The sequence below is a fragment of the Stenella coeruleoalba genome (genome assembly GCF_951394435.1).
Source record: "Stenella coeruleoalba genome assembly, chromosome: 3".
Lineage (NCBI taxonomy): Eukaryota > Metazoa > Chordata > Mammalia > Artiodactyla > Delphinidae > Stenella > Stenella coeruleoalba.
Window position 1 is genome coordinate 166,479,144 of NC_137148.1, and position 27,507 is coordinate 166,506,650.

Sequence of the window (27,507 nt, forward strand, 5' to 3'; positions counted from 1 at the left end):
TCCTTACAGCCTCTTGTACCCCCGTCCACCCCCAGCTGGGGTCCAAGCTGCCGTGGGCTGGGTTGGGTCAGCACATCCTCGGGCCCCGACGTGTGCCCGCTTATCTCCACCCCGCAGACAGTGCTGACGCCAGTAGAGGTGGCCATTGAGGACATGCAGAAGAAGACTCGGGAGCTGGCCTTCGCCACCGAGCAGGACCCGCCTGATGCCAAAATGCTGCAGATGGTGCTGCAGGGCTCCGTGGGGCCCACTGTAAACCAGGCACGGTCGGTGGGGTATGCAGGCTGCCTGAGGCCCCCGGGGGCCGTGCAGACATCGTCACAAGTCCCTGTCACCCCACAGGGTCCACTGGAGGTGGCCCAGGTGTTTTTGGCCGAGATCCCTCAAGACCCTAAGCTCTTCAGGCATCACAACAAGCTGCGGCTCTGTTTCAAGGACTTCTGCAAGAAGTAGGCCTGACCACCCCCCCAATCAGGGTCCCTCTAACCCCCGCATTATGGCTCTCTGCCTATCTGACTCCCCAGTACAGCCTGTCTATAAACCTGAGCCCCCATTGTAGCCTCTCTGATTTCCATTAAGTCACATCCACCTGCCGGACCCCCATTATAGGCTCCTCTGCATGCCTGACCCCAGCTCGCGAACTCCCCACCTCTGGTCTTGCTTTGTCTTCTGAGTGTCAGCCCCTGAGCATCTCATGCCATCTGGTCCTCCCTCAGGTGCGAGGATGCGCTGCGGAAGAACAAAGCCCTGATTGGGCCGGACCAGAAGGAGTACCACCGTGAGCTGGAGCGCAACTACTCCCGCCTGCGGGAGGCTCTGCAGCCTCTGCTCACCCAGCGCCTGCCTCAGCTGCTGGCGCCAAACACAGCCGGCTTCAGGTGCCTGACCCAGGCCTCCCACCCTAGAGAGGGAGAGAGGGGGCAGGCAAAGCCAGGCAGAGCGTGGGGGCCGTCATACACGTGCACGTCAACACGGGTGCTCAGGGCTTTGCACAGTCATGTGACTACTCAGACACGTACACATATTCAAGCTCAGGGCAACCGTTTCTGATCATTTCCCAGGTGTGTGACTTCATTTTTCTGAGCTTCAGTTGCCACATCTGTAAAATGGGCATGATTCACATCTCCAGTGGTGGATTCTAAGAGAGAATTTCTGATTCCATGGTCAGATCAGAACCAATGTAAAAGGAGCCAGGAAGACCATAGAAGACCTCCTTGGAGGAGGAGGGCAGAGGAAAAGGGGGAGGGGGAGGAGGCTGGGGAGCATTATGGAGTTGGGGGCCCTGTGGCCATGTTGATCCTCTTCACTCCTCCCCCAGGAACTCCTTGAACAGAGCAAGTTTCCGGAAGGCTGACCTCTGAGCCCACAGGGCCTGAAGCCACACCCAGAGGAACCAGCACCCTGGACTCAGCTGTCTGTGCCTTCCTGACAGTCTCCCCTGCTGCCCACTCAGCCATGGGGTGACCACATCACACATGGGTCTGGGCCCTCTGTCCCTCTGTTCTCGTCTGTGTGCACTGATGCCTCTTACCTTTTCTAATTTAAAATGGTTTTTATAAACAGCCTGTGTGGTGTGGTCCCTGGGAGCTGGGTCCCATGTGCGCCCTCTACCTGCACACCCTGATTGCTGATGCATAGACACTGAGAACCAGTTGGGTGCCAGGGACACAGCAGTGACACCGGATGCAAATTTCTGCCCTTGTAGAGCTGACATTCTAGTGGGGAAGGCAACACACAAAGGACAATGTCACATGTGTGCAGGGGGAATAATAGTAACATTTATTAAACTCTCATTAAGTGCCCAGCCCTGTATAATTGGCTCCCGCAAAGACACTGCCCCGTTTAAGGGCCTTTCTTCCTGAGGGACCTCTATTAGGCCCCTGCCTCATGGTTATAGAATCATCTTAACACCACTATCAGGCAGGCAGCATTCTTAGACCCATTTTACAGATGGGGAAACTGAGGCAGCAAGTAAAGGCTTGGTGGAGTTAGGATTGGAGCCCAGGTCTGGCTGGCCATGGAACCCAGGCCTTAGCTACGGTCTGTGCAGCCTCGCGCTGACCCAGCCCTCCCTTCCCGCCCCGCGGTGGTCACGCCACCGTGTACCAGGCCTGTGCTGGGCGGCTTCCAGCCCTGAGCCGGCGGGGGGTGGGGTGACCTCCCGCAGACGCCGCCGCCACCACCGCCCTCCCTCCAGGAGCTGGATCCCGGCCAGCCCCGCCCTCTCCCGCCCCCCGCAGCGGCCCAGCGGCAGCTGTCGTGGGGGGGAGGATAGCGGTGGTGGGACCCTGCCCCGAGGACAGGAAGAGGGGGCGAGGCCGGATACCCCACGCGCGCACACACACCTGCCCGTCCAGGTGCGATCGTGTCCCCCCCCATCCCCCTCAACAGTGGCTGGGCCGCTGGCGACTAGAGGGGCGGGGCCAGCCCGGGGGCGGGGCGGGGCGGAGCTACCGCCGAGGGCCGGGCGCTCGGGCGGCGGCGCGCTGAGGACGCACGGGCGGCGGGACGCTGGGACAGCGGCGGCCGGAGCGCGCGAGGCGAGTAGGACCCGGGCTGGGTCGGGGTTCGAGTCTGGTTCGGGGTTCGAGCGTGGTCCCCACCCCACCCACCCCACCCCTAACCCCGGGGCGTGATCTCGCCGGTCTCTACCAGCTGCTGCCTCCAACTCCATCATCTATGCCCAAACTTTCCGGACTTTGAGTGTCTTGGTCCCGCGCCTCTGCCCCGTCCTCATCTTTGACCCTGTCCCTGCTTCTCTCCCCCAACCCCATCCTCCATCCGTTCCTCCCTACCCCTTTGCCCCATCACTGCCTCCCCTCTGCCCCTCTCCCACGTCTCCATCCTCCTTTCTACCTCTGTCCCGCCTCCCCACTCCCCCACTCGGTCCTCCTTCGCCCTCCTCCGCGGCCGGGCCGGAGCCAGGCCCAGGCGGCGGGAAGGCGGCCGGGCGTCCGGCCGGGCTGGGCCTCGGCCTGGCGGCTGGGCCGGCGTGGGGAGCAGCAGCTGTTTGCCATTAGCTGGGGACCCCGCAGGCCCCGCCCCTACCCTGTACGGGGCGGGGTCCTCCTCGTCCCCGTCTTTGAGGCGGGGAGAGGAGCGGGAAGACCCCAGAGACGTCCAGGCTGGTCTGGGAGGGGGGCTTTAGGGAGACCCCGCCGGACATTCAGGCCTGCCCGGGACCCCCCGCCCCTTCCCTGAGCCTCCCACCTGTCCCCTCTTGGAGTGTCCTGTCCCTTTCTCTCCATGTCTCTCTGTCCTATCCCGTGTCCTCCGCTTTCTCCAGGGGTCCTATAGAGGGAGAGGAGTCTCAGCCACAGACACCCACCACCATTACGCTTTCCCCCACCATCTGCTTTCTCCACGTGGAGTCAGTCACCGGCCCACGTGGAAGACGGTCAGGTGGCTGGAGACCCTCAGACCTCAGTCTCTCTGCCTGGGAAATGGGCAGAGGAATGTGGCAAGGGGCTTAACGGTGGCTTGGCTGGCAGTGGGGGAATCTACCAGGCTTAGGATTCAAATCCAGACCCAGCTAATTACCCCTTCAGTGACCCTGGGCAAGTCACTGTGTATTTCTGTGTCCCCAAACACCGCATCTGTAAAACAGGGTGATAACTACCCACCTGGTAGGGTTGTCATGATGATCAAATGAGTTGCTGGGATGATGATTATAGTTATTACTGTTATTCGCCTCACACCCTCCACCTCCAGGGTTCCACACCGGGGACCGTTCCTGGTCCCTGCCTCCAGTCTCTCTCAGGTCCCCAGAAACTTTTTTTAAATTCACTTTTATTTTATCAGCTGTACAACGCATCATGCGGGATCTTAGTTCCCCAGAGATCGAACCCATGCTCCCTGCATTGGAAGTGCAGAGTCCTAGCCACTGGACCGCCAGGGAAGTCCCTGCAGAAAATATTTTTGATCACCTCCCTGTTGTGCATGGAATGGCCTTCCAGGCAGCTGGAAAACCAAATTTCCTACAATTGGGTGACTGTGTGTTCCAGGCATTGAAAGACAGAGAAGTGAGGACAGAGACGTGGAGAGACAGGGAGAGACAAGTGAAGAGAGACACAGAGAGACAGAGACTTGGAGAGACATAGAGAGACGTGGAGAGACGAAGCAAGACGCTAAGCAAGGAGGGTGTGAGACAGGAGAAGCTTGGCTGCCCCTGGAGCCCCGGCCCCGCCTTCATGCCCAGCAGGTGGCCCACCTGGCCCATCCTCCCAGGTACCCACTGCCCCAGCACCTGCAGCTTGCAAAGGGTCCTCTCTGGTGGTGGGATGGGCCGGGACCTCTGCAGCAGGGTGGCTAGGGGTCAGACAGCAGAAAGGACTGGCCAAACTCAGGTGGAGTGTTGGGGACAAAAGTGCCCTGGCCAGCCTCCAGAGCTGGGGGGGGCAGGTTAGTGAGAGGCCCTCCTTGTCCCTCCTCTTTGAAGCCTCCAGGCACCCCCTCTTACTTCCTCCCCCCACCCCCACGACTTCTCGGGCCTCCACCCGGCCTTCTATCCCCGCCGCGCTGCCCCCCGCGCCCCCCCCCAGCCCTGAGCCGGACGCGTCCTTGGTCGGGGTGGTGGGGGGGTGGGGGCAGGAAGTTCTCGTGTAGCCCGGCAGCGAAACTGTTTATTTTTAGAGAAAATTGTTTCCATAAAGGGAAAAGGCTTTGCTCCTCGCTGCCTCCCCCCAACTTTCCCTACCGCCCCCCACCCGCACCGCCTGGCCTGACCCAGCTCTGTTTTGGGGTCCCCTACCCTGAGCTCTATTCCTCTTTGTGCCCTGTGTCTCTTGTCTCCTCGGATCCTTGCAGGAAGGCTGTCTCCCCACGAGTGCCCCAGCCCTCGGTCCACCTAAGCCCCCATCTGTCCCAGCAGCCAGCTCTTGCCTGGGCTAAGGGGAGGGGGCTCAGGAAAAGTGGGGCCTGTCAGGCTTAGGGCTCCTCCTCGGGCCCGGGAGCCTTGTGGAGGCGGGGCTGTGGGAACAGCTGGAGCCTGTCCAGGGGCCGGACAGATGTGCGGGCAGACTGTGAGTTTTGGTTTCTTTGTTCCAGGCTCTGGGGGCTCCCCACCCCTTTCCACAGCCAGGCTGGGTGTGCACCTATGAGAGGGTCCCACGCCCAGGGGAAGGGGGAACTTGCGGGGAGGTGGAGGGGGCAGAGGGGAGAGGTGGCCACATCCCCTCCCCTCCCCCAGCAGATTCCCAACTGGGGGGGGGCTTCATCACACCCTCTCCCCAGGTAAGCCTCAGCCCGTGCTGCAGGTGGTCTGATTCACAGTCGCCCAAGTGACTCTTGAGGAGCGTCTGCAGGCAGGAGGATGGCCCAAGTCCTGCACGTGCCAGCCCCCTTCCCAGGTCAGGGGTCTCACGGGGAAGAGGGCCCTGCCCTGGGGTTGGAGGTGGGGGAGGGGAGACACGGCCTCGGGGAGGGGAGAGGGCCCTACTTGAGGAGGCTGAGGGTAGGACGCAGCCCTGCCCTGAGGGCCTGAAGAGGGACAACTTGGTTCTCCCCTGGAGAGTGTGATGGGAGAGACTGGGTCTTCCAGGGAAGGAGGTTGGTCTGAGTGGGGAGACAGGGTCCTGTCTTGGTTGGGAGGTTGGAGGCACAGCCCTGCCCTGGGAGGGTCTGAGGGGGTGACAGGGCCTTGCCCTGGCCGGGGAAGGCTCGGAGACCGCAGACACAGCTGAGCAGTTGAGCACCCGGTGGCCTCCCATCCTTTGGGCAAATAAGCCTTGACCCTCCCAGGGGAATCAGTTTGCCTCGAGGAGGGGACCGCAGTGTTCAGAGGCACTGGCCTTTCCTCCCACCCCAGGGACCCCCGGCCCAGCCTCCCCGCCCACCTTCCCCTCCAAGGAGCCCGACCTGCCCTACTCCGTGGAGACGCCCTACGGCTACCGCCTGGACCTGGACTTTCTCAAGTACGTGGATGACATCGAGAAGGGCCACACTCTGCGGCGGGTGGCCGTGCAGCGCCGGCCCCGCCTCGGCTCCCTGCCCCGCGGCCCTGGCTCCTGGTGGACGTCCACCGAGTCTCTGTGCTCCAACGCCAGTGGGGACAGCCGGCACTCGGCCTACTCCTACTGCGGCCGAGGCTTCTACCCGCAGTATGGCGCCCTGGAGACCCGCGCTGGCTTCAACCCGCGCGTGGAGCGCACGCTGCTGGACGCCCGTCGCCGCCTTGAGGACCAGGCGGCCGCCCCCACCGGCCTGGGCTCCCTGACCCCCAGCGTGGCTGGCTCGACAAGCTCACTGGTGGGCGTGGGGCTGCCACCCCCGACGCCGCGGGGATCGGGACTGTCCACGCCGGTGCCGCCCAGTGCTGGGCACCTGGCCCACGTGCGGGAGCAGATGGCGGGGGCCCTGCGGAAGCTGCGGCAGCTGGAGGAGCAGGTGAAACTGATTCCCGTGCTCCAGGTGAAGCTGTCGGTGCTGCAGGAGGAGAAGCGGCAGCTCACAGTGCAGCTCAAGAGCCAGAAATTCCTAGGCCACCCGGCGGGAGCCCGGGGGCGCAGCGAGCTCTGCCTGGACCTCCCTGAGCCCCCCGAGGACCCGGCGGTGCTCGAGACCCGGAGCGTGGGCACCTGGGTCCGAGAGCGGGACTTAGGCATGCCCGACGGGGAGGCAGCCCTTGCCGCTAAGGTCGCCGTGCTGGAGACCCAGCTCAAGAAAGCGCTCCAGGAGCTGCAGGCAGCTCAGGCCCGGCAGGCCGACCTCCAGCCCCAGGCCTGGCCGCCACCAGACAGCCCAGTCCGTGTGGACACTGTCCGGGTGGTGGAGGGGCCGAGGGAGGTAGAGGTGGCGGCCAGCACAGCTGCGGGGGCCCCTGCACAGCGGGCCCAGAGTCTGGAGCCCTACGGGGCAGGGCTGCGGGCCCTGGCGACATCCGGCGGGGCCGAGAGCCCCCCTGTGTTCCGCAGCCAGGAGGTGGTAGAGACAGTGTTCCCAACACCCCCTGCATCCACCAGCAATGTCCACCTGGTAAAGAAGATCAGCATCACAGAGCGCAGCTGCGATGGGGCAGCAGGTGAGCCTTAGTGGGCGGGGGCAGATGGTGGAGGGTCCCTCCTTCTTCCTCTGAATGCCGGGGTCCAGCCCCAGCCCTGTCCTCCTACCAGCTCTCAGAGCCTCGGTCTCTTCATCTGTGAAAAGGGGACACTTATGCTGCTGACTCAGTACCTCTAGGTACCATGGAAAGAAATTGGGTGTCTGTTAAGCGTGTGTGCTCATGTCTAGCACATTGTAAATGTCTGGAAAACAGGAGGTATTTAGGGGAGGGTCCCCGAGGCTGTTGGTTGCTGGGCAAAAAATCGTCGCTGATTGGCAGAAACCAATCTCAGACTATGAAAAGGAAATGTGTTGTCCGTGTAACTTAGTGACGGACGGCTTCAGGCGTAGCTGGATCCAGGTACTCAGATATCCTCAGGAATCTCTAACTCCCTCTTTCTCTTCCTCTGTGAATCGTGGAGCCTTCTCTCTCAGGCAGACAAAGGTGGCTCCACCACTCCGGGCATCTGTCCTTGCAGCTCAGTGGAAAGGGAGCCCCTCAATCCAGATAGCACCAAGAAAAATCCCACGGGTGGCCCTCCTTGGCTGGCTTGGGTCATATGCCCATCACTGAGCTAATCACTGTGTATCTCACTGCCCAGGCCCAGATCCTGGGGGTAGAGGAGCCCCACCCAAGTCCTGAGGGAGGAAGGGGCTGCTCCCTGGAGGAACTGCTGAGTCCTCATTCCAGGAAAGGGGATGTGGGATGTGCAGAATGGCAGCTGTCCTGAGGCCCCTGGGAGGAGCTGCCAGAATGATTCATAATAATAACAGCTGTTCTTTATCGAATACCAGTTTGGTGCTGAGGGCTCTGATAAGTGTTTCACCTACAGAGGAGGTTAAGATGGTGGGCTGTGCAGCCAGGCAACCTGGGTTCAAATTTCACTTCTTACTGTGTGACCCTGAATGAGAAGCTCCACCTCCCTGGGCCTCAGCTTCCTTATCTGTGAAGTGGCATAATAATGACCCCCCACCTCTAAGACTCTTGTGAATTAGTGCATACAGTAAGTGCTTAGCCAGTGCTTGTTACTCCATCTACTAATGATTTTCAGGTCAATTTTTGTCATAGCTGGGGAAACTGAGGCCTGGGGAGAAGCTTCACTTGCCCTGTGTCACACAGCCAGGATCTAAGCCCAGGCCATTCTGAACCTACAGCAGAGCTCAAAGGTGGGGCCCAGATCCCCATCCCAGCCTTGAATGTCAGGTGGCCAGAGCCCATGGAGGGACCAGAGGGCACCAGCTGGGGGTCAGGGACCCAGCTGTGTTTTCTTACTTCCCCATGTTGTTCCTGGACAGCTCTGGACTCCACCCTTCTGCTCTGACTATCCCAAACACCCAGCCCTGCGACCCTGGCCCCCAGCCAGAGGCCCCGCCCTGCCCAGCCTCGAGATCTCTTGAGAGGCAACCTCCATTCCAGACATGCCTCTCAGGGCAGCCACGGGGCCTTCTGCCTGCAGAACACACAGACCTAGCAATGTCCCCACCCTGTGCAAGCTACCGCCCCTGAGAAAGTTCTTCTTTGTGTCTCACTTAACTCCTTCTTGCTGCAGCCAGCCCTAATCTCTGCCTTGCTTGGGTGGAACTGGTGTGTGCTAATTCATTTCGATACCTTCTCATCCGGCAGACATTTATTGAGTGCCTGCTATGTGCCAGACTCTTCCAGGCACTGGGGACACAGCAGTGAACAAGACAGACAAAAGCCCTTGCGATAAACAAATAAGAGACCACCAAAAACACGTGAAGAAAAATAATTTCAGAGAACACGTTTGGAGCAAATAAAATGGGCACGGGGTGGGTGGTGGTTGGATGGGGTGGCGGCCTGTGTTCAAATTCTGGTTTCCTTGCCCCCTAGCTTTGTGCCCTTGAGCAAGCTGTTTAACCTCTCTGTGCCAAATTTGCAAATTGGGGGTCCTGACAACCTGATGTCACCAGATCAGTGTGATCTTAAGTGCATCAGTTGGTGTGAGTGTTCAGTATGGTACCAGGCGCTGGTAGGTTGCTCTTTGAACCAAGATGTGAAAGGAAAGAAGCAGCCGGGTGGCTGCTTGACAAGTGGTTTCTGTTTGTGTATTTGTTTTTCTGTTTTTTGGCCACACCACAAGGCATGCGGGGATCTTAGTTCCCCAAGCAGGTATCAAACTCACGCCCCCTGCAGTGGAAGCATGGCGTCTTAACCACTGGACCGCCAGGGAAGTCCTTGATGAGTGTTCGGACCATGTGTTCTTTTAGGTCGGTCAGCTCAATGGGTAGGTCAGGGAGGACTCCCTGGAGGAGGAGGCAGGAAGGAGCCCAGCCTCTCTGACATCTAGAATTTGCTTGCTGCAGCCAAGGGCAGGGAAGGTGAGAGGCAGCCTCCCCCTCAGGCTGGCAAAGGTGGGTGGGGCAGGCCTGGAGACCCCATAAAGTCTCATTCACCCCTCACCTTTCAAAGGCACCACAGAGAGATTAGTGGGAGAAGGGGTAGCCAGGCAGGTGCATCCGTGAGATCTCTCCAAGGCTTTGAAATTTCCTGTGCTCTTGTTTGAAACATAGTCCTATGAAAGCAATTCATATTGTTTGTGGAAGGTTTGGAAAGTACAGACGAATCTGGAACACAAAATATAAGCCCCATAAACCCACCACCACCCAGACACAGCTGCTGTCAACACTTTTGCTTCTTTCCTTCTGATTTTTATTTATTTATTTATTTATTTATTTTTGGCTGTGTTGGGTCTTCGTTTCTGTGTGTGGGCTTTCTCTAGTTGCTGCGAGCGGGCCACTCTTCATCGCGGCGCGCGGGCCTCTCACTGTCGCGGCCTCTCTTGTTGTGGAGCACAGGTTCCAGACGCGCAGGCTCAGTAGTTGTGGCTCACGGGCCTAGGTGCTCCTCGGCATGTGGGATCTTCCCAGACCAGGGCTCGAACCCGTGTCCCCCGCATTGGCAGGCAGATTCTCAACAACTGCGCCACCAGGGAAGCCCCCTTCTGATTTTTTTTAATGCAGAAAATAATATGTATTTTTCAAGTCTGGCAACATATAGCTGATGGAATTTGTTGTGTTGCTTTATTTTATATTTAAAAGCATTTAGGCAGCCCTTACAATGGGCCAGGGCATTATTTGATGCCCTTTTTGTATTTTAATTCATTTACACCCCCAGCAGCGCTATGAGGTGGGTAGTGTTTTTATCTCCATTTTACAGATAAGAAAACTGAGGCACTGGGAGGTAAAGGAATTTGCCCACAGTTTTCAAAGCCAGGATTTAAACTCTCTGATTTCTTTAATTTAACATTATCCCAGGGCCATTTCATCACATTGTTAAAAATTCTTGGGGGAATTCCCTGGCGGTCCAGTGGTTAGGACTCTATGCTTTCACTGCCAAGGGTGTGGGTTCAATCCCTGATCAGAGAACTAAGATTCCGAAAGCTGCAAGGCGCGGCCAAAAAAAATTCTTGGGACATGCTATTTATTTTTTAACAGCCGGGTGACTCTTTACTGTCAAAGATGCTATGCAAATGTCCTTCTATGGGAACCCTTGATCCCCCCACCCCCTTTTTTTTTGGACTCGCCAAGTGGCTTCCAGGGATCTGAGTTCCTGGACCAGGGATCGAACTTGGGCCCTCTGGACTGCGGAAGTCCTTGGAAGGGCATTTTTAAGGACCGTGATGTCTGTTACCAAATTGCTTTACACACACACACACACACACACACACACACACACACACACACACACACAAACACACACCCTCCTCCGTGTACAGGTTGGCCAAGTGATTTAATTTTTTTTTTTTTTTTTTTTTGCAGTACGCAGGCCTCTTACTGTTGTGGCCTCTCCCGTTGCGGAGCACAGGCTCCAGACACGTAGGTTCAGTGGCCATGGCTCACGGGCCCAGCCGCTCCGCGGCATGTGGGATCCTCCCAAACCAGGGCACGAACCCGTGTCCCCTGCATCGATAGGCGCACTCTCAACCACTGCGCCACCAGGGAAGCCCCACATTTTTAATGTATACATTTTGATGAGTTTGGCTTCTCAGTTCTGCCTTTGTAGCACTTAAGCAGGTTTAGCCAATGCATAAATGAAAGAGCATGGCTGTGTACCAATAAAACTTAACGTGTGGACACTGAAATTTCAATTTCCTATAATTTTCACGTGTCCCAAAGAGAATCCTTCTTTTGATGTTTTTCCCAACCATTTAAAAATGTAAAAACCGTGTCCGTGGGCTGTGATTCAGCAACCGCTGCTCAGTCATACACTTCCACCCCCACTGTAATATCCTTCCTTGCCACCCATCTTCCAGAAGCTTATTTAGATATTTGAGTGTTCTTGAAAACTATGCCCTATGCTTGTTTAATTTCCTAAAATGGTATTGCGCTTTAGGGAAAAAAAAATCTCATTCTGTTTCTTATTTTTTCCTCTCTACACACTATTTTGGAACTCTCCACCCTGATGTTTATAAATCTGGTTTGTCACTTTTAATGACTGCGTAGATTTCTGCCCTAGGTATGTGCTACACTTTCTTATCTGATCCCGCCCCCCCCCCCTTGGTGGGCCCCTGGGTTACTTCCAGCTCCTGGCCGCTTTGAACAGTATGGCGCCATCCTCACATGTCCCCTCTGGTGGGCCTGCTGGGTCACAGGGAATGTACAACTTCACTCCAGATTTCGTCTTATCCTCTTCGGAAAAGGTCTCCCTGTCCACGTTCCCAGCGGCCATGCTTGGGCCTGAAGTGCCCACTTCCCTACATCTGCACTAACGTACAGTTTTACCTGTCTTCCTAATTTTTTGCCCATTTGACACCGGTGCAAGGTGGTATCTGCTTGTTTTTTTTCGTTTTTGTATTTTTTTTTTTAATTGGGGTATAGTTGTTTTACGATGATGTGTTCGTTTCATATCTCCTTGTTTTAATTTGCATTCCTTTGATTTCTGGTGAGGTTGAGCATCACCATATAAGTTTAACAAGAATCCTTGGTGAGTTGCTTAGTTTTAGCCTTTGTCCATTTTTCTTTGGGCAAGTTTGAGATGTTCCTGGCATATTTCAGAATAGAGGTTGGCAAACTACAGCCTGCAGGGCCAAATCCAGCCCACTGCCTGTTTTTATATAGCCCATGAGCTAAGAATGGTTTTTATGTTTTTAAATGGTTGAACAATGTGAAAAGAAGAATAACATTGTGTGATATGAGCAAAATTATATGAAATTCTAACTTATTAGAATACAGCCACGCCCACTCATTTATGTACTGTTTAGGGCTGCTTTTGTACTATTTGCAGCAGACCTTATGGCCCGCATAGCCCAACATATTTACTATCTGGCCCTTTACAGAAAAATCTTGTTGACTCCTATTCTAGAAAGTAATCCCTTGCCTGTTTTTGGCATTATGACTATCTTCCCACAGCCTGTATTCTTCTGTAGATTAACTTTGTCTAAGAGTTTTTTTTTTTTTTAACCAAATAGAAATCTTCATGTTGATGTAGTTAAACCCATCGTATTTTTCTTTTTTAAATTTTTGATATTTTCTGCTTTATTGAGATATAATTGACATATAACATTATATCAGTTTAAAGTATACAAATTAATGATTGGATATATGTACATACTGCAAAATGATTACCACAATAGGTTTAATTAACATCCATCACCTCACAGAGTTACAGGTTTTTTTCCTTGTGATGAGAAGTTTTAAGATCTCTCTTAGCAACTTTCAAATATACATCAGAGATATTGCGGGTTCGGTTCTAGACCCCCTGCAGTAAAGCAAGTCACACAATTTTTTGGTTTCCGAGTGCATATGAAAGTTATGTTTACACTGTAGTGTAGTCTATTAAGTGTGTGGTAGAATTATGTCTAAAAAATAATGTACATACCTTAATTAAAAAATACTTCATTGCTAAAAAACACTAACCATCATCTGAGCCTTCAGCGAGTCATAACATTTTTGCAATAGTCACATCAAAGATCACTGATCACAGGTCACCATAACAAATATAATAATGATGAAAAAGCTTGAAATATTGTGAGAATTAACAAAATGTGACACAAAGATACAAAGGGAGCAAATGCTGTTGGAAAAATTGTGCCAATAGGCTTGCTCGATGCAGGGTTGCCACAAACCTTCAATTTGTAAAAAAACATGCAGTATCTTCGAAGCACAATAAAGTGAAGCCCACTAAAAGAAGGTATGCCTGTATCTTATACCTGGAGGTTTGTACCTCTGGACCACCTTTACCCATCCCACCCATCCCCTGCTTCTGGCAGCCATCAATCTGTTCTCTGTATCTCTGAGGTTTTTCTGTTTTGTTTTTGTTTTTTTTATTCCACATTTAAGTGAGATCACCTCATACTTTTCATGTATGGTTAGTGCTCAGAGGGCTCTGTAAAGAGATCTTTCCCCTTCTTGAGGCCACTGATGTTCTGCCATATTTTCTTCCTGTAGCTTTGTCATTGTGCCTTCATATTAGTCCTTCAGAGTTTATTTTTTGCATAAGGTGTGAAGTAGGGATACAGCCTGATTTTCCTTGGGCAGAGTAAGCTGCTTTCCCTACACCACCCCACAGAGCTCACCCTTGACCACTGATTTGTGGAAAGCCCTCTGCTTTACCCCAAGTTCTTTCAGACAGGGTCTGTGCTGGAACTCCTTTCCTTTGGCCCATTTCTTCTTGCAGCCATGCCCTGCTGATTTAATTATTGTGACTTTGGGAATATGTGTTCCTGTCTCCTAAGCCAGCTTCCCCATCCCTGCCCATTTTTGTAAAATTAGCTGGCCATGGACTTTTGTTCTTCCTTATAAATTTTGGTAACAGTTTGCTCCATCTCCCAGTAGAATAACAATAATAACTTATCAGTTTTGTTATTGTTATTTTAGTGTTGCAGTGTCTGACCTTGAACTTCTCAAGCTGGAAGGAGCCATGCTTTTCCCTCCGGGCAGAACGGGCCATACAGCTGCACCACTTCACCTTTTTTTTTTTTTTTCACATTTTAAAAAATTGCGGTAAAATACATATAACATAAAACTTACTCTCTTAACCATTTTAAAGTGTCCAGTTCAGTGGCAATAAGCACATTCACACTGCTGTCCAACCATCCCCACCATCTTTGTCCAGAACTTTTCCATCTTCCCAAATTGAATCTCTGCCCCATCACATACTCACTCCCCAGCCCCTGGCACTCACCATCCTACTTTCTGTCTCTATGGATTTAACTCCTCTAGGAACCTCATATAAGTGGATTCATGCAGTATTTGTCCTTCTGTGACTGGCTTCTTTCACTGAGCATAGTCTGATTTGCTGAGTAACAAACATCCCGGGTGTTTACATCAGGAGGCCTGAGTTCGGGCAACCGTGAGACCGTGAAGTGGCCCATCTGCCTCCTGATAAATTCCACTCACATAGTGCTTTGGTTTGTTTGTTTGATGTGAATTTATTGACACGGTTTAAAAAACAATCTGGAGATTCATGTAAAAACCCGGTGTTTGCTCTTGGTTCCCCATGGGAGTTGGAGCTCCCCGCTCAGGAATCCGCCTGGCCCGACTGGGCTGGGGCGCTGTCGGAAGCATTCATGGCCAATGTCTTATCCGTTCTATGTGCTTTACTTCTGCTGAGTGTTTACTCCCCGTTCTTAGCTCAAGTTGAGTGTTGCCCATGGACTTGAGGAAGTAGTTACTGTGGATGTCAAAAAAAGTTAACCGTTAAAGGGAATTAAAATGAATTGGTCTGCAGAGCCCCTGGCCAGTTGGCAGGAAGGGGACATCCTGGAGAAGTGGTGACACAGAAGCCACACGTGGCCTGGCCGGGGCGGGGCTTGGGGGGGAAACCTGAGTGGGTTCCGAGACCCGGGCAGCCACTCCAAGTGGCAACTGGACTTTTGTTTCTAGCTCCAGGCTGGTGATCCGGGGCTGGAGCTGTCTGCCAAGCCCACTCCCGTTTGTGCAGTGGGCACCCTTGGGGCCCAGGTCCTGTAATGTCACCTTTGTTCTCAGGCCAAACTGGGCGGGGTTTTTTCTAATGATGATAAAATATACATAACATAAAAGGTATCATTTTTGCCATGTTTGAGTGTCCAGCTCACATTGTTGTGCAACTGTCCCCACCCTCCATTCCCAGAACTTTTTCATTGGCCCAAACTGAAACCACCTGGGTGGGGTTTTAGTTTTCAGTTTCTAATAGCCCTTATTGTTTCTTTTTCATGATTATTGAAAGGAACACCTGCTTAATTTCTTTCTTTTTTATTTATTTACTTATTTATTTTTTGGTTACGTTGGGTCTTCGTTGCGGTGCGCGGGCTTCTTATTGCGGTGGCTTCTCTTGTGGAGCATGGGCTCTAGGCGTGTGCGCTCAGTAGTTGTGGCTCGTGGGCTCTAGAGCACAGGCTCAGTAGTTGTGGCACACGGGCTTAGTTGCTCCGTGGCATGTGGGATCTTCCCGGACCAGGGCTCGAACCCGTGTCCCCTGCATTGGCAAATGGATTCTTAACCACTGCGCCACTGGGGAAATCCCCTGCTTTATGTTAAGTAAAGAAGAAGGAAGTGAAATACAAAATGTTATCTACAGCACAACCCTACTTCTGTTAAAAAAAAGTATAATATTAAATCTTATCAAAATATAGTTTACAATTCTCTTGAATTAACAAATGCTCTTCAAGTGCTCTTGATGTGCAGGTGTTGTTCTAAGCTCTCTCCCTCACATTACTGTCTTTAGTCTGCACAATGCCATGATGTAGGAAATGGTGTTTGTCCAAGGCACAGAGAGGTTAAGTGACTTGCCTGAGGTCACACAGCTCTTTTGTCAGAGATATGAGTCCCGACCATGACTACTATGCTTGGGTATAGTTTCCAGACACTACTTAGTATGAAGTCAGAGGGGGTCACAAGCCAGGATTATGGGGTCTCGTAGTCTTCCCTGACCCTGACCCGCTGCGAGGCAGGCAACAAACCAGGGTTGGAATGGATTCTGCTACTTGTTTGCTGCGTGACCTCAGGCCATCTGTGTGCCTCAATTTCCTCAGCGGTAAATAATCCAACTTCTGTATGGGCTGGGAAGATTTGATGAACTAATGCAAGAATTAGCCCTTGGAGCACCTGGCCTGGGGTATGTGACCCGGCCCCCCCGCCAGGAGGTAGCCGTTGTTACTGTTCTTGTTTTGCTATTGTTACCCACAGTAAGCACCTCTTTTCCTGCCCCTTCAGGTCTCCCACAGGCTCCTGCAGAGTCATCCTTGTCACCCCCGGAGTCTGAGGGGGACTCCCCCGCGCAGCCAGAGAAGAACACAGGCATGGTGCCTGCCCACGATGCCACCAACAGGGAGCCTACCAGGCAAGCAGCCCCACAGGAGTTGGAGTCAGAGGAGGCCGGGGGTGCAGGTAAATGGGGGTGGCCACCGAGAGGGTCAGGTGCCAGAGGCCCGGCACGGGGTCTGGCTTCGGGAGACCCTCACGACAGCACGCTCCCCCACCAGGAGGGCCCCCGGCAGGTGTGCCATCCATCATGAAGCGGAAAGAGGAGCCCGCAGACCCCGAGACCCGCCAGAGGAGCCTCCAGTTCGTGGGGGTCAACGGCAGGTGAGAGAACCTGGTCTGAGCCCCTCACTTTATGGTTCATTCATTTAACCAAAGCACAGTAGACAGACGAGGAAACGGAGGCACAACGAGGCCCCGTGGGCTGGCTCCAGAGCCTGTGCTGCAACCACTGTACCACACTACCCCTCGGGAGGTGCCGGACTCGGCTCCCTGCCCTGATGGAGCTCCTGGTCCACTGCGATCTTGGGCCCTAATAGGCGATCCCAACACAACATGACTGGAGCAATGATGGGGGATGCTCAGGCAGTGGGGAGACCAAGGAAATAACTGACGGAGGGGAGCACATGTGCTGCAGGACAAGCAGAAGCTTCCGAGGTGCAGAGTGGGAGGGGTGGGGTCTCCTGATGGAGGACACAGCCTGGATAAAGGCTCAGGGGTGGGAGGAAGCAGTGACGTGAAAAATGGGAGGCCTGGGGCTTCCCTGGTGGCTCAGTGGTTGAGAGTCCGCCTGCCGATGCAGGGGACACGGGTTCGTGCCCCGGTCCGGGAGGATCCCACATGCCGCGGAGGGGCTGGGCCCGTGATCCATGGCCGCTGAGCCTGAGCGTCCGGAACCTGTGCTCCACGACGGGAGAGGCCACAACAGTGAGAGGCCTGCGTACCGCAAAAAAAAAAAAAAAAAAAAAGGGGGAGGCCTGGGGAACCGGGCCAGTTGGGGGCCTTGAATGCCAGGCCCAGAAGTTTAGATGTGTTTGGAGGTAGCAAGAAGCATGAGGGTCCTATTTGCAGTGGGACAAGGGTCTGAATCAGTATAACACCTGTGTAAGGAGCAAAGGGTGGAAGGGAAAAGCAATGTCCCTCCCTGGCCCCCCCAAGCATGATCACAATCACGGCCAGTGTTTGTTGATCACTTACTGTGTGCCAGGTGCTATAAGCTGCATCCCTGGAGCCCTGTGAGCTAGATACTGCCATTACCCCCATTTAACAGATGGGGAAACTGAGGCCCAGAGAGGTCAAATGACCCTCCCCACCACCTGCAGCGTCTCCCCCAGGTATGAGTCCTCATCCGAGGATTCCAGCACAGCAGAGAACTTCTCGGACAATGACAGTACAGAGAACGAGGCCCCAGAGCCGGAGGAGAGGGTTCCGAGTGTGGTTGAAGCCCCCCAGCTCAGGCCCAAGGAGATGGCAAAGGCCAAGATCAGCCGGGAGGAGTGCCAGCTGTCCCGGGAGTCTCAGCAGGCGCCCACAGCTGAGGGGGCGTCGGGATCAAGTGCGGAAGAGGAGATCCGGTCAGTTTTCTGTGTGGGAGGGATTTAGGCAGGGCCTGGGGTGACCTCAGATCCCACCATTCAAACCCTCTGAGGGAACCTCCCATCAGTCAGTCATGCCCACCTTAGTCTGAATTAGTAAACAAGCACTTTCTCCTTCTGGGCATCTGAAGGTCCGGAGGCTTTGATAAAGGGCCTGATGGGGGCAATTTGGGCTGTTCAGGTTTGGGTTTAAGGGGCAGACCAAGTTTGTTCTTAAGCCATCCACCTTCTTTGGGACATTTGCCACACCTGTCCATCCTGTGTATGTCTCTTTTTTTTTTTCCCCTGATAAAAAAAAAAATCTGTCCTCAGAAAAAGATTTTCCATCTGCCACTGGCCACTTGGAATAAATGTTGGCCCACGTGTCCACTTTCTCTTGGGGTCTGTGTGCTCCCCATGTCTGCCCCTTGGGGTGCTATGTAAAATTATGTCCCCAGGGAAGGGGGTCTGAGATTCTACCACTCAGGTGAGCCCTGGCAGGACTGGGTGAGTGCCTTGGTGGAGAGTGTTGAGGGCCTCTCCGAGCACCCCAGCTGGATGTGGGGAGTAGGGGGCACCCAGGAGGCTGAGGTGGGTGCTTCCAAGATCAACTCCCCGTTTGTCTGCCACCGGCAGGATGGAGCTCAGCCCCGACCTCATCTCAGCCTGCCTGGCCCTGGAGAAGTACCTGGAGAACCCCAGTGCCCTCACCGAGCGGGAGCTGGTATGGTGGGGCCCTGGGCCTGAAAGCGGGGCGGGGAGGGCTTTGTCCCTTCCACCCTCACCCTGGCTTCTCCTTGTGCTTTGGATCACGGGGACCCCAGGATCCTAGCTGGGAGCTTGTGGGGGGCTCCGAGGCTTGAGTCTTGGTCTTTGGAGAGGCTCCAGGGAGGCAGGGAGGGGCCAAGGACGATTGCCCGCTGGCAAACCCAGCCTTGGTTCCTGTTCCTTCGGGGGCCTGAGGGAAGGGGCTGCCATATTTCCCTTGATGGGTGTCTACACAGGCCTTTGAAGGTCACATCCAGGGTGGAGACGCTCACACCTTCTTCTGGGGGCGTACCTGGTACTGCAGTGTCTACACTTCCCTTTAGGGTTCTTGTACAGGGCAGGGGACACTGCGTTTTCCTCCAGGGGGGCTCACTGGGGTGGGGCGCCCATGCTTCCCCTCAAGGCTCGGGTTCAGGGTGGGGTGTCTGCCCTCCCCTTGGGGGGCTTCGTCTGGGATGGGGTGGGCTTCCGTGGCCCTCACACCCCTTTCCTTCCCAATCTGCAACCAGAAAGTGGCCTACACCACGGTGCTGCAGGAGTGGCTGCGCCTGGCCTGCCGCAGCGATGCCCACCCAGAGCTTGTGCGGCGCCACCTGGTCACCTTCCGGGCCATGTCGGCGCGCCTGCTGGACTATGTGGTCAACATCGCCGACAGCAACGGCAACACTGCGCTGCACTACTCCGTGTCCCACGCCAACTTCCCCGTGGTGCGGCAGCTGCTCGACAGCGGTGAGCCAGGCGGGGCGGGGACAGTGGAGCCACTGCCCTCCTGGTCTGTGGGGGAGGCCACCCTCATAGTTTGATGGAGGAAATGCTGCCCTCCCCGTCTGATGGGGCAGACGCCGCCCTCCCAGTCTGATGGGGGAGACGCTGCTCTCCCAGTCTGAGGTGAGGGGGATACAGGCCCCACCTGTGGCCCCGGTGTACTGGAAAAGGCAGACATGGTCTTACGGAAAATATGTGGCCCTTCCCTCCCCCGCCAACCAATGACCCCTGTATAATGAAAGTGACACCCCTGGAACCCTAGTCTGAGGGAAAGACATGGATGCGGCCTCTGGCCTGGGGCTTGGAGAGAAGATGTGGTCCTCAATTCGACATGAAGAAATTTGCTTTCCCCTAGTGTAACGGGGAAGACACAGCCCCCTAGTCAGTCTGATGAAGGAGGCAGAGCTGGGAGACCCTAGGCCAGAATGGGGTTCTCAGTCCAAGAAAAAGGAGTAATTAGGCCAGGCCTAGACTGCTGGAGGAGGCATGATTCCCAGGCTTCCAGTCTGATGGTAGAGACATGACCTGGTCCTCGGGGACCACCCCCCCAGCCTTAAGGCAGACCTGGCCAGCATCAGGGGTGTCTGAGGCCTGTCGTCCTCCTGGTCCCCTCCCCTCAGGTGTCTGCCAGGTAGACAAGCAGAACCGCGCCGGCTACAGCCCCATCATGCTCACCGCCCTGGCCACCCTGAAGACCCAGCACGACCTCGAGACTGTCCTGCAGCTCTTCCGGCTCGGAGATGTCAATGCCAGAGCCAGCCAGGTACGGGCCCTCGGCGCTGCAGACCGGGATAACTCTTCCCATTTATTAAGTCCTGGCCATACCCAAGCCCAAGGGGAGAATCCCCTCTCCACAGGCAAAGAAACCAAGGCTCAGGGACGTATTCATTTCCTCAAGGTCAAACTAGAGGAGGGGGGACTTGAACCTGGGGGTCTAGCTCCCCATCCTTTTTTTTTTTTTTTTTGGCCGTGTCACATGGCATGTGGGATCTTAGTTCCCCAACCAGGGATCTAACCTGCGCCCCCTGCAGTGGAAGCACGGAGTCTTAACTACTGGACCTCCAGGGAAGTCCCAAGAGCCCCATTCTTTTTATTTTTTATTTTATTTTATTTATTTATTTTTGGCTGCATTGGGTCTTCGTTGCGGTGAGTGGGCTTCTCATTGTGGTGGCTCCTCTTGTTGCAGAGCACGGGCTCTAGGCATGTGGGCTTCAGTAGTTGTGTCATGTGAGCTCAGTAGTTGTGGCTCGCTGGCTCAGTAGTTGTGGCTCACTGGCTTCAGAGCACAGGCTCAGTAATTGTGGCGCACGGGCTTAGTTGCTCCGCGGCATGCGGGTCCTCCCGGACCAGGGATCGAACCCGTGTCCCCTGCGTTGGCAGGAGAATTCTCAACCACTGCGCCACCAGGGAAGCCCCCGAGAGCCCCATTCTTAATGACCTGCCTGCCAGGGTGCCTCTGATACAGAACCTCATGGTGGAAATGGGGGTGTGGGAAGACATGGGGGTCCTCAGCTTTCCTTAAGCCGACGCCATCCCACATCCTGCTTGGTAATTCATTGACCAGCAACTGGACGCTGGGGACTTAAATGTTTGACAAGCAGGCACAGTCCCCACCCTCCCAAAGCTCACTAGCCAGCCAGGAGCTCCAGGAGCCCAAGCATTGGAGGCTTAGCAGGGGTTTGGACCCAGGGCTGTGGGAAGCCACCAGGGCAGGGGCGAGGGCTGCTTTCTGGTTTGGAATCTCCCTTCGGCTGTATGTTGGGGAGCAGAAGCTGGGAGACTGTGGAGGTGACTGGGGCATGGATGGGTGTCTGGGCAGAAGAGCAGGGCACCCAGGACCCCGTGGGAACAGCAAGGAGGGGAGAGATTAGCAGCAGCCTTACGGCAGCAAAGGAAAAGGGGGAGGTGCTGCCGTGGTGCATAACAGGCAGACCCTCCTTGCTTTTTTACTGATTTTTTTTAATTAAAATTTTTTTCTTGGTGGTTTACTTTTTTTTTAATTGAAGTATAGTTGATTTACAGCATTGTGTTAGTTTCTGGTGTACAGCAAAGTGATTCAGTTTTACATATATGCTCTTTTTCAGATTCTTTTCCATTATAGGTTATTGCCAGCTATTGAATATAGTTTCCTGTGCTATACAGTAGGACCTTGTTGTTTACATATAGTAGTTTGTTAATCCCAAGCTCCTAATTTATCCCCCCACCTTTCCCCTTTGGTAACCATAAATTTGTTTTCTATGCCTGTGAGTCTGTTTCTGTTTTGTAAATAAGTTCATTTGTATCATTTTTTTAGATTCCACATATAAGTGGTATCATATGATAATATTTGTCTTTCTCTGACTGACTTCGCTTAGTATGGTAATCTCTAGGTCCACCCATGTTACTGCAAATGGCATTACTTCATTCTTCTTTATGGCTGAGTAATACTCCATTGTGTATATATGTACCACATCTTTATCCATTCATCTGTCGATGGACACTTAGGTTGCTTCCAAGTCTTGCCTGTTGTAAAAGTGCTGCTATGAGCATTGGGGTGCATGTACCTGTTTGAATTCGAGTTTTCGTCCTTCCAGATGTATGCCCAGGTGGTTTACTTTTTTAAAAATCGAGGTGAAGTGCACATAAGATTAACCCTTTTAAAGTGAACAAATCGATCCATAATGCTGTACCACTACCTCCAGAACATCTTTACACCCTGATAGGAGACCCGGCACCCACAGCTGTCACTCCCGTCCTCACTTCCCCAGCCCCTGGCCCCCTCCAGTCTGCTCTCTGTCTCTATGGATTTGCCTGTTCCGGGTATTTCATATAAATGGAATCATGTGGTATTGGGTCCTTTCGTGTCTGGCTCCTAGCACGGAGCATAATATTTTCAAGGTTCATCCACGTTGCGGTATGCTTCAGGCCTTCATTTCTCTTTAAGGATGAATAATGTTCTGTAGTATGGATATGTAAATTTCTTTATCCATTCATCCACTGATGGGTGTTGATTTTTTTTTTACCGTGAAGTTTAACTGGCAGACAGAAAAGTGTACAACTCTTAGCGCGACACATTTTACTTACGTTTGCACCTGTGAGTTAGGAATCTGATTTAAGTGGGCATAGCGGTGGGGAGGCACAGAGCTTCTCCCCGAGGAGGAGACATTTAAGCTGAGACCTGAGGGACGAGCCAGCAGGAGGAAGCCGGATCAGCAAGTGCAAAGGCCCAGTGGTAGGAAGGATTATTTGAGATACAGAAGGAGGCCCGTGAGTGGAGGTGCTGTTAGCGTCAGAGTACCCAGGAACCATGGATGGTTCCGGAGCAGGGGTGTCACGCTCTGGAGGCTGCGTGATTCGTAAGCTGTTCCTTGCCCTACCCAGGCGGGGCAGACAGCCCTGATGCTGGCGGTCAGCCACGGGCGGGTGGACGTGGTCAAAGCCCTGCTTGCCTGCGAGGCGGACGTCAACGTCCAAGACGATGACGGCTCCACGGCCCTCATGTGTGCCTGCGAGCACGGCCACAAGGAGATCACGGCGCTGCTGCTGGCTGTGCCCAGCTGCGACATCTCTATCACCGACCGCGTGAGTCCCCACCCAGGCGCACTCCGGGGAGGGCGGGAACATGGTGCAGGGTGTCAGCATAGCAACTGATGCTTTGCAGGACGGGAGCACGGCGTTGATGGTGGCCTTGGATGCAGGACACAGTGAAATTGCATCCATGCTGTACTCTCGCATGAACATCAAGTGCTCGGTGAGTCTCGGCCCGGGCAGGGCAGCGGGTGCGGGGCTCTGGGAAGGGATGGTGTATGGGGACCATCCCAAGGGCTGCATGGTCAGCTACTTGCTGAACCTTCACAGTGCCCCCGCGAGGAAGTAAGGCACGAGAGCTGAGACTGCACGGTATTCGAACCCGGATCTGTCTAGTTCCAAATCATGCTCTTAATTACCACACAGAGGACTTGGGCGTGCCTCCCAAGCATGCCTTCTGGAACCTTCCACAATAACCCAATTCAGCTGCATAAAGTACTGTTACTATTACCATTTCTCAGGTGGGGAAGCTGACGCTTTTGAGTGGTTACATTCCTGGCCCAAAGTCTCACAGACAGGAAGGGGCGGAGAGACCTCGGGGTCTGAACCCAGACCACGGGCAGGAGCCCTCTGCCCCCTCCTCTTCACCCCTACCTTGTACCTGCCCCGGCCTCCCCAGGCACGTCTGGGGCCAGGTTCAAGGGTGGTGTGGTGGGCGTCAACCACAGCAATTCCCCAAATGGTCTAGGAGAGAAAAGGTTGCTGAGACCAAAGCCATTTGGGTCCTGACTGGCCTCCAGCTTCTTCCCGAGGCCCTGAGTCTTTCTGTCTTCACTGCGTAGGGTGTTAGGACACCTGAGCCTCCGTTGTGGTGCTTAGGGGATCCCCTTGGGATCAGCTGTGGGCCTTCATGTCCTCAGCTGGAAAATGGGGGGTGATGGGGCTGGGTGGCGTCCTGCTGTCTGATCTGTGGTCCTGCTTCCCAGGGCTCCTGAGGGATGAATCCCACTCCTTCATCACTGTCCCCCTGGACCATTGCCACTGCCTCCGCTCTGCTTCCCTGGCTCCCACCCTCACTGTCCCCTCCACTCTGTTCTCCTCACAGCGGCCAGAGGCCACTGTGAGCACCTGAGTCGGGGTACATCCCTCCTCTGCTCACAGCCCTCTGTGGCTCCCACCCCACTTAGAGAAAAAAGCAGAAGTCACCTCCAGAGCACACCAAGCCCTGCTCAACACCCCTCACCTCCCCCCACTCTCTTTCCTCTCCTCCTCGCTCACTCTGCTCCAGCCACACTGGCCCGATCGCCGCTCCTGCCTCAGGGCTTTTGCACTTGCTGTTTCCGCTGCCTGGAACGCCCTGCCCCTTGGCTGGACCCCTAACATCCTTCAGCTCAGACGTCACCCTCCCCAACCGCCCACTCTCCACTTTCACTGCCTTCCACCCCCTATCCCTCAGGAAAAACCCTCCACTGCATTCATCTGTGAGCTGCTCCGAAGCATCTCCCCAACATCACCTCCTCGAGGCCAAGGAACCAAGGCCTCTTGTTCACTCACGGCAGGCGCGGGGCCAGCCAACAAAGTCGGCGCCTCATAGCACAGGAAAGGATGCCAAACAAAAGGAATTCTGCCTCTCGTTTCAGTTTGCCCCGATGTCGGATGAGGAGAGTCCTGCGTCGTCCTCCGCAGAAGAGTAGCCGTCAGAGGGGCCCGAGGCGCCTCTCCCGGGGGCCAGGCAGCCCCAGAGCGAACCATCCCTGGTCCCTCATCCCCTCCCTGGCCGGCCCCCACTCTACCCACCAAGGCCCAAGTCTCAAATGCAAGTGGGGTTTTCTTCTGCTTCCCCAGGGAGCCCCCAACAGCCCTGAGACTTCAGCCGAAAGCAGGTTTTTTCCCAGCACCCCGGTTCAAAGCAGCCGCAGCGCAGACCGAAGCTAAATTCTTATATAAATTGGCGCCAGTGGCTGATGCTGGGGCGTGGGTTTGCGAAGAACGCTGAGAACAATCAACTGGCAATTAAGGATGGAGGAGGGTGAGAGGGAAAAATATTGTATTTCGGAATCATGTTCGGGGAAGGGGGGGGAAATTTGAAAGTCACTGGAATCGCATATTTTCATTTTAATCCTCAATGTGATTACGCACGGATCACGTCTGGAGTGGCCTAATGCGCCCCCCGCTCGCTCCCCTACATTTAATTGTTCGGTATATAATAGCATTTTGTCCACTTCCCCCTCCCCAGACGGCTTTCTTGGTGGAATTTTCTTCTGGTCTCTTCACAAAGCAGACCCTGTCTTTGTCACCCGGGGCAGGAAGTTTAGTCGTTTCTTCTGCCTTCACGTGGCCACTGCCAGCGTCTCCCACGCCCTCATTCAGGTGGGGGCTCGGGACCCAGCAGCCAAGGTGTGCAAGTAGTTCATATCGAGAGATTACCCAGAAATCCGTCCCCTCCCCACATGGGGGCCCTGGCAAATACTCATTTTCCTAGAAAATCCTTTAGATGTGGAGGTGCAGGAAATGAATCCGGTCCCCAGAGTGGTCCTTGCATCCCTAGGCTTAGAACGCCAGTAGCAGGGCCATCCTTTTTCTCCCCAGACTCCAGAATTTCTCTCCTCAAAGGAAAGAAAACAGGGCATGAGATTGTTGGCAAAGCATAGGACCAGTTCCAAAAACTCCATGTGTGCTCGATTAAAAGTTGGCTGCCCCCAAGGGCTCCCAGTGCAAACTTAAAGAGACAGGGCTTTGCCGAAAACCAAACAAGGGCCAGCTGGGTTGTTTTTTTTTTTTTTTTTTAAACAACGTACAGGCTTTCCAGAGCTGCCTGGAACGGAGCCTGCTGGAAACGGGGCTCTCCCGACACACGTAGTTTCCTGCATGGCCTATTTTGTCCCCAGAATCTCAACAAAGTTTTCTTTCCTGTTCCTTCCTTTTGTGACCAAAAAAAAAAAAAAAAAAGGGAGGGGGGAAGGGGGACAGGTTCCGAGCGTCGAAAAGTGCCTTGTGACCAGGGAGTAAGATCCCTAGTTCTTAGGTGTCCTGCCCTCTCTTGTCCAGTTCTCAGCCTAGCTGCCGGGGTGGAAGCCAAAACCCCAGCAGGACAGAGCAAGCCCTCGGCACTTACACGTTCATTCAATACAGCCAAGTGCTGGCTTCTCTCCTAGAAAAGTAGGTTTCCTGGCTTGATGGAGTCTGGCTTGCTTTGATTTTGATGGAAGGGATGGTACCCAAGTCAAGAGAGCTTAAATGGTCAAAGGAGAGAGACACCCCAGTGTGTGTGTGTGCGCGCGCGTGCGTGCGTGCGTGCGTGTGTGTGTGTGTGTGTAAATGGCGAGGAAAGGAAACCCAAGCTGACTGGGGATGACCACTGACAGAAGGCCACAGCTTTGGGCAGCTTTGAGAAGCGGTACAAGCATTGTGTGCCTGTGTGTCTGGCCCTGGAGCCGGTGGGTGTGTTTCTTTTAAGCTTTTAGAAGCAGTTCATTGACACCCCCTATAAGTCCATAGTTACCCCTGTGTTCCCTTCTCCCCAGCTTACCCACTGGACTTGGCATGGTAGGCTACAGGGGGTCCTGCCTCTGATCCCACTCTCTTCTCACGTGTATTCATGACCTTTAACTTCACTTTCCAACCACGGTACGTCCATAAAGACAGTATTACACTTAAATGAAGTATTCCTTTTAGTAATCGTTTTTTAGAAAGTAAAGGAATTTAATAAAGCTACCTTATGATTATGCCAAAGCATCTGTGTCTGGTCTTTGTTACTGTACTACTCTTGAAGTTTTCAAATAGATCTCTTTTTTATTTTTTTTTGCGGTACGCGGGCCTCTCACTGTGGTGGCCTCTCCCGTTGCGGAGCACAGGTTCCGTACGCGCAGGCTCAGCGGCCATGGCTCACGGGCCCAGCCGCTCCGCGGCATGTGGGATCTTCCCGGACCGGGGCACGAACCCGTGTCGCCTGCATCGGCAGGCGGACTCTCAGCCACTGCGCCACCAGGGAAGCCCTAAAATAGATCTCTTTTTTTAAAATGGACTTATTTGAACAATGTTCCAAGCTACAGAAAGGTGACAAGAATATTACAATAAACGCCCTTATGCTCTGCCCTACACTGGCACCATCCAATACTATAGCCACTAGCCACCTGTGGCAATCTCCATTTAGATGGAAATCAACTAATTAATTCATGGTCAGTAGCTGCATGTGGTTGGTGGCTACCCTATTGGGCTGCAGAGATACAGAACACTGCCACTGTGGCAGAAAGTTCTAATCAAACCCATTGTGGGTGGGACTCCCCTGGTGGTGCAGTGGTTAAGAATCCGCCTGCCAATGCAGGGCACATGGGTTCGAGCCCTTGTCCGGGAAGAGCCCACATGCCACAGAGCTACTAAGCCCGTGCGGCACAACTACTGAGCCTGCGCTCTAGAGCCCGTGAGCCTCAACTACTGAAACCCGTGCACCTAGAGCCCGTGCTCCGCAACAAGAGAAGCCACCGCAATGAGAAGCCCGCGCACCTCAATGAAGAGTAGCCCCAGCTCACTGCAACTAGAGAAAGCCCGCGTGCAAGACCCAAAGCAGCCAAAAATAAATACATTTATTTTTTAAAAACCCACTGTGGGCAGAAAAAAATGTTTACTAATTGTTTTTTCCTCATGACAAAAG

At 54.2% G+C, this 27,507-nt stretch overlaps 2 protein-coding genes across 7 annotated transcripts in view; both read left to right on the forward strand.

The window, feature by feature from the left end:
• The window catches only part of DOCK6 (dedicator of cytokinesis 6), a 42,714-nt gene extending 41,156 nt beyond the window's left edge, over positions 1-1,558 (forward strand). For all 4 annotated transcript variants that reach the window (XM_079918493.1, XM_079918489.1, XM_079918490.1 and 1 more), the window contains 4 exons: positions 118-261; positions 343-449; positions 717-878; positions 1,319-1,558. In XM_079918493.1, coding sequence (XP_079774619.1) covers positions 118-261; positions 343-449; positions 717-878; positions 1,319-1,361 — 456 coding nt within the window. In that variant the 3' untranslated portion in view covers positions 1,362-1,558. The remainder of the gene's footprint in view (positions 1-117; positions 262-342; positions 450-716; positions 879-1,318) is intronic.
• Positions 1,559-2,494: 936 nt separating this feature from the next.
• KANK2 (KN motif and ankyrin repeat domains 2) lies at positions 2,495-27,152 on the forward strand. 3 transcript variants are annotated; one of them, XM_079915549.1, is made up of 13 exons: positions 2,495-2,540; positions 4,005-4,227; positions 5,233-5,348; positions 5,807-7,018; positions 16,195-16,368; positions 16,464-16,566; positions 17,565-17,816; positions 18,453-18,540; positions 19,094-19,313; positions 19,970-20,112; positions 22,710-22,910; positions 22,990-23,079; positions 24,497-27,152. In XM_079915549.1, exons 3-13 carry the CDS (start codon positions 5,312-5,314, stop codon positions 24,548-24,550), a joined length of 2,574 nt encoding a protein of 857 aa, XP_079771675.1. In that variant the 5' UTR covers positions 2,495-2,540; positions 4,005-4,227; positions 5,233-5,311; the 3' UTR covers positions 24,551-27,152. The 3 variants fall into 3 exon arrangements, with proteins under 3 accessions (XP_079771675.1, XP_079771677.1, XP_079771676.1); XM_079915551.1 differs by having other exon boundaries at positions 17,577-17,816; XM_079915550.1 differs by lacking the exons at positions 2,495-2,540; positions 4,005-4,227 and adding an exon at positions 4,246-5,021.
• The last annotated feature ends 355 nt before the right edge of the window (positions 27,153-27,507 follow it).

Bases quoted from the DNA above. Each gene is read 5' to 3' on its own strand.
- KANK2 (XM_079915549.1), top strand. From the start codon at position 5,312: ATGGCCCAAGTCCTGCACGTGCCAGCCCCCTTCCCAG. The intron at 16,369-16,463 runs GTAAATGGGGGT...CTCCCCCACCAG, and splicing joins AGAGGAGGCCGGGGGTGCAG to GAGGGCCCCCGGCAGGTGTG. The intron at 17,817-18,452 runs GTCAGTTTTCTG...TGCCACCGGCAG, and splicing joins AGTGCGGAAGAGGAGATCCG to GATGGAGCTCAGCCCCGACC.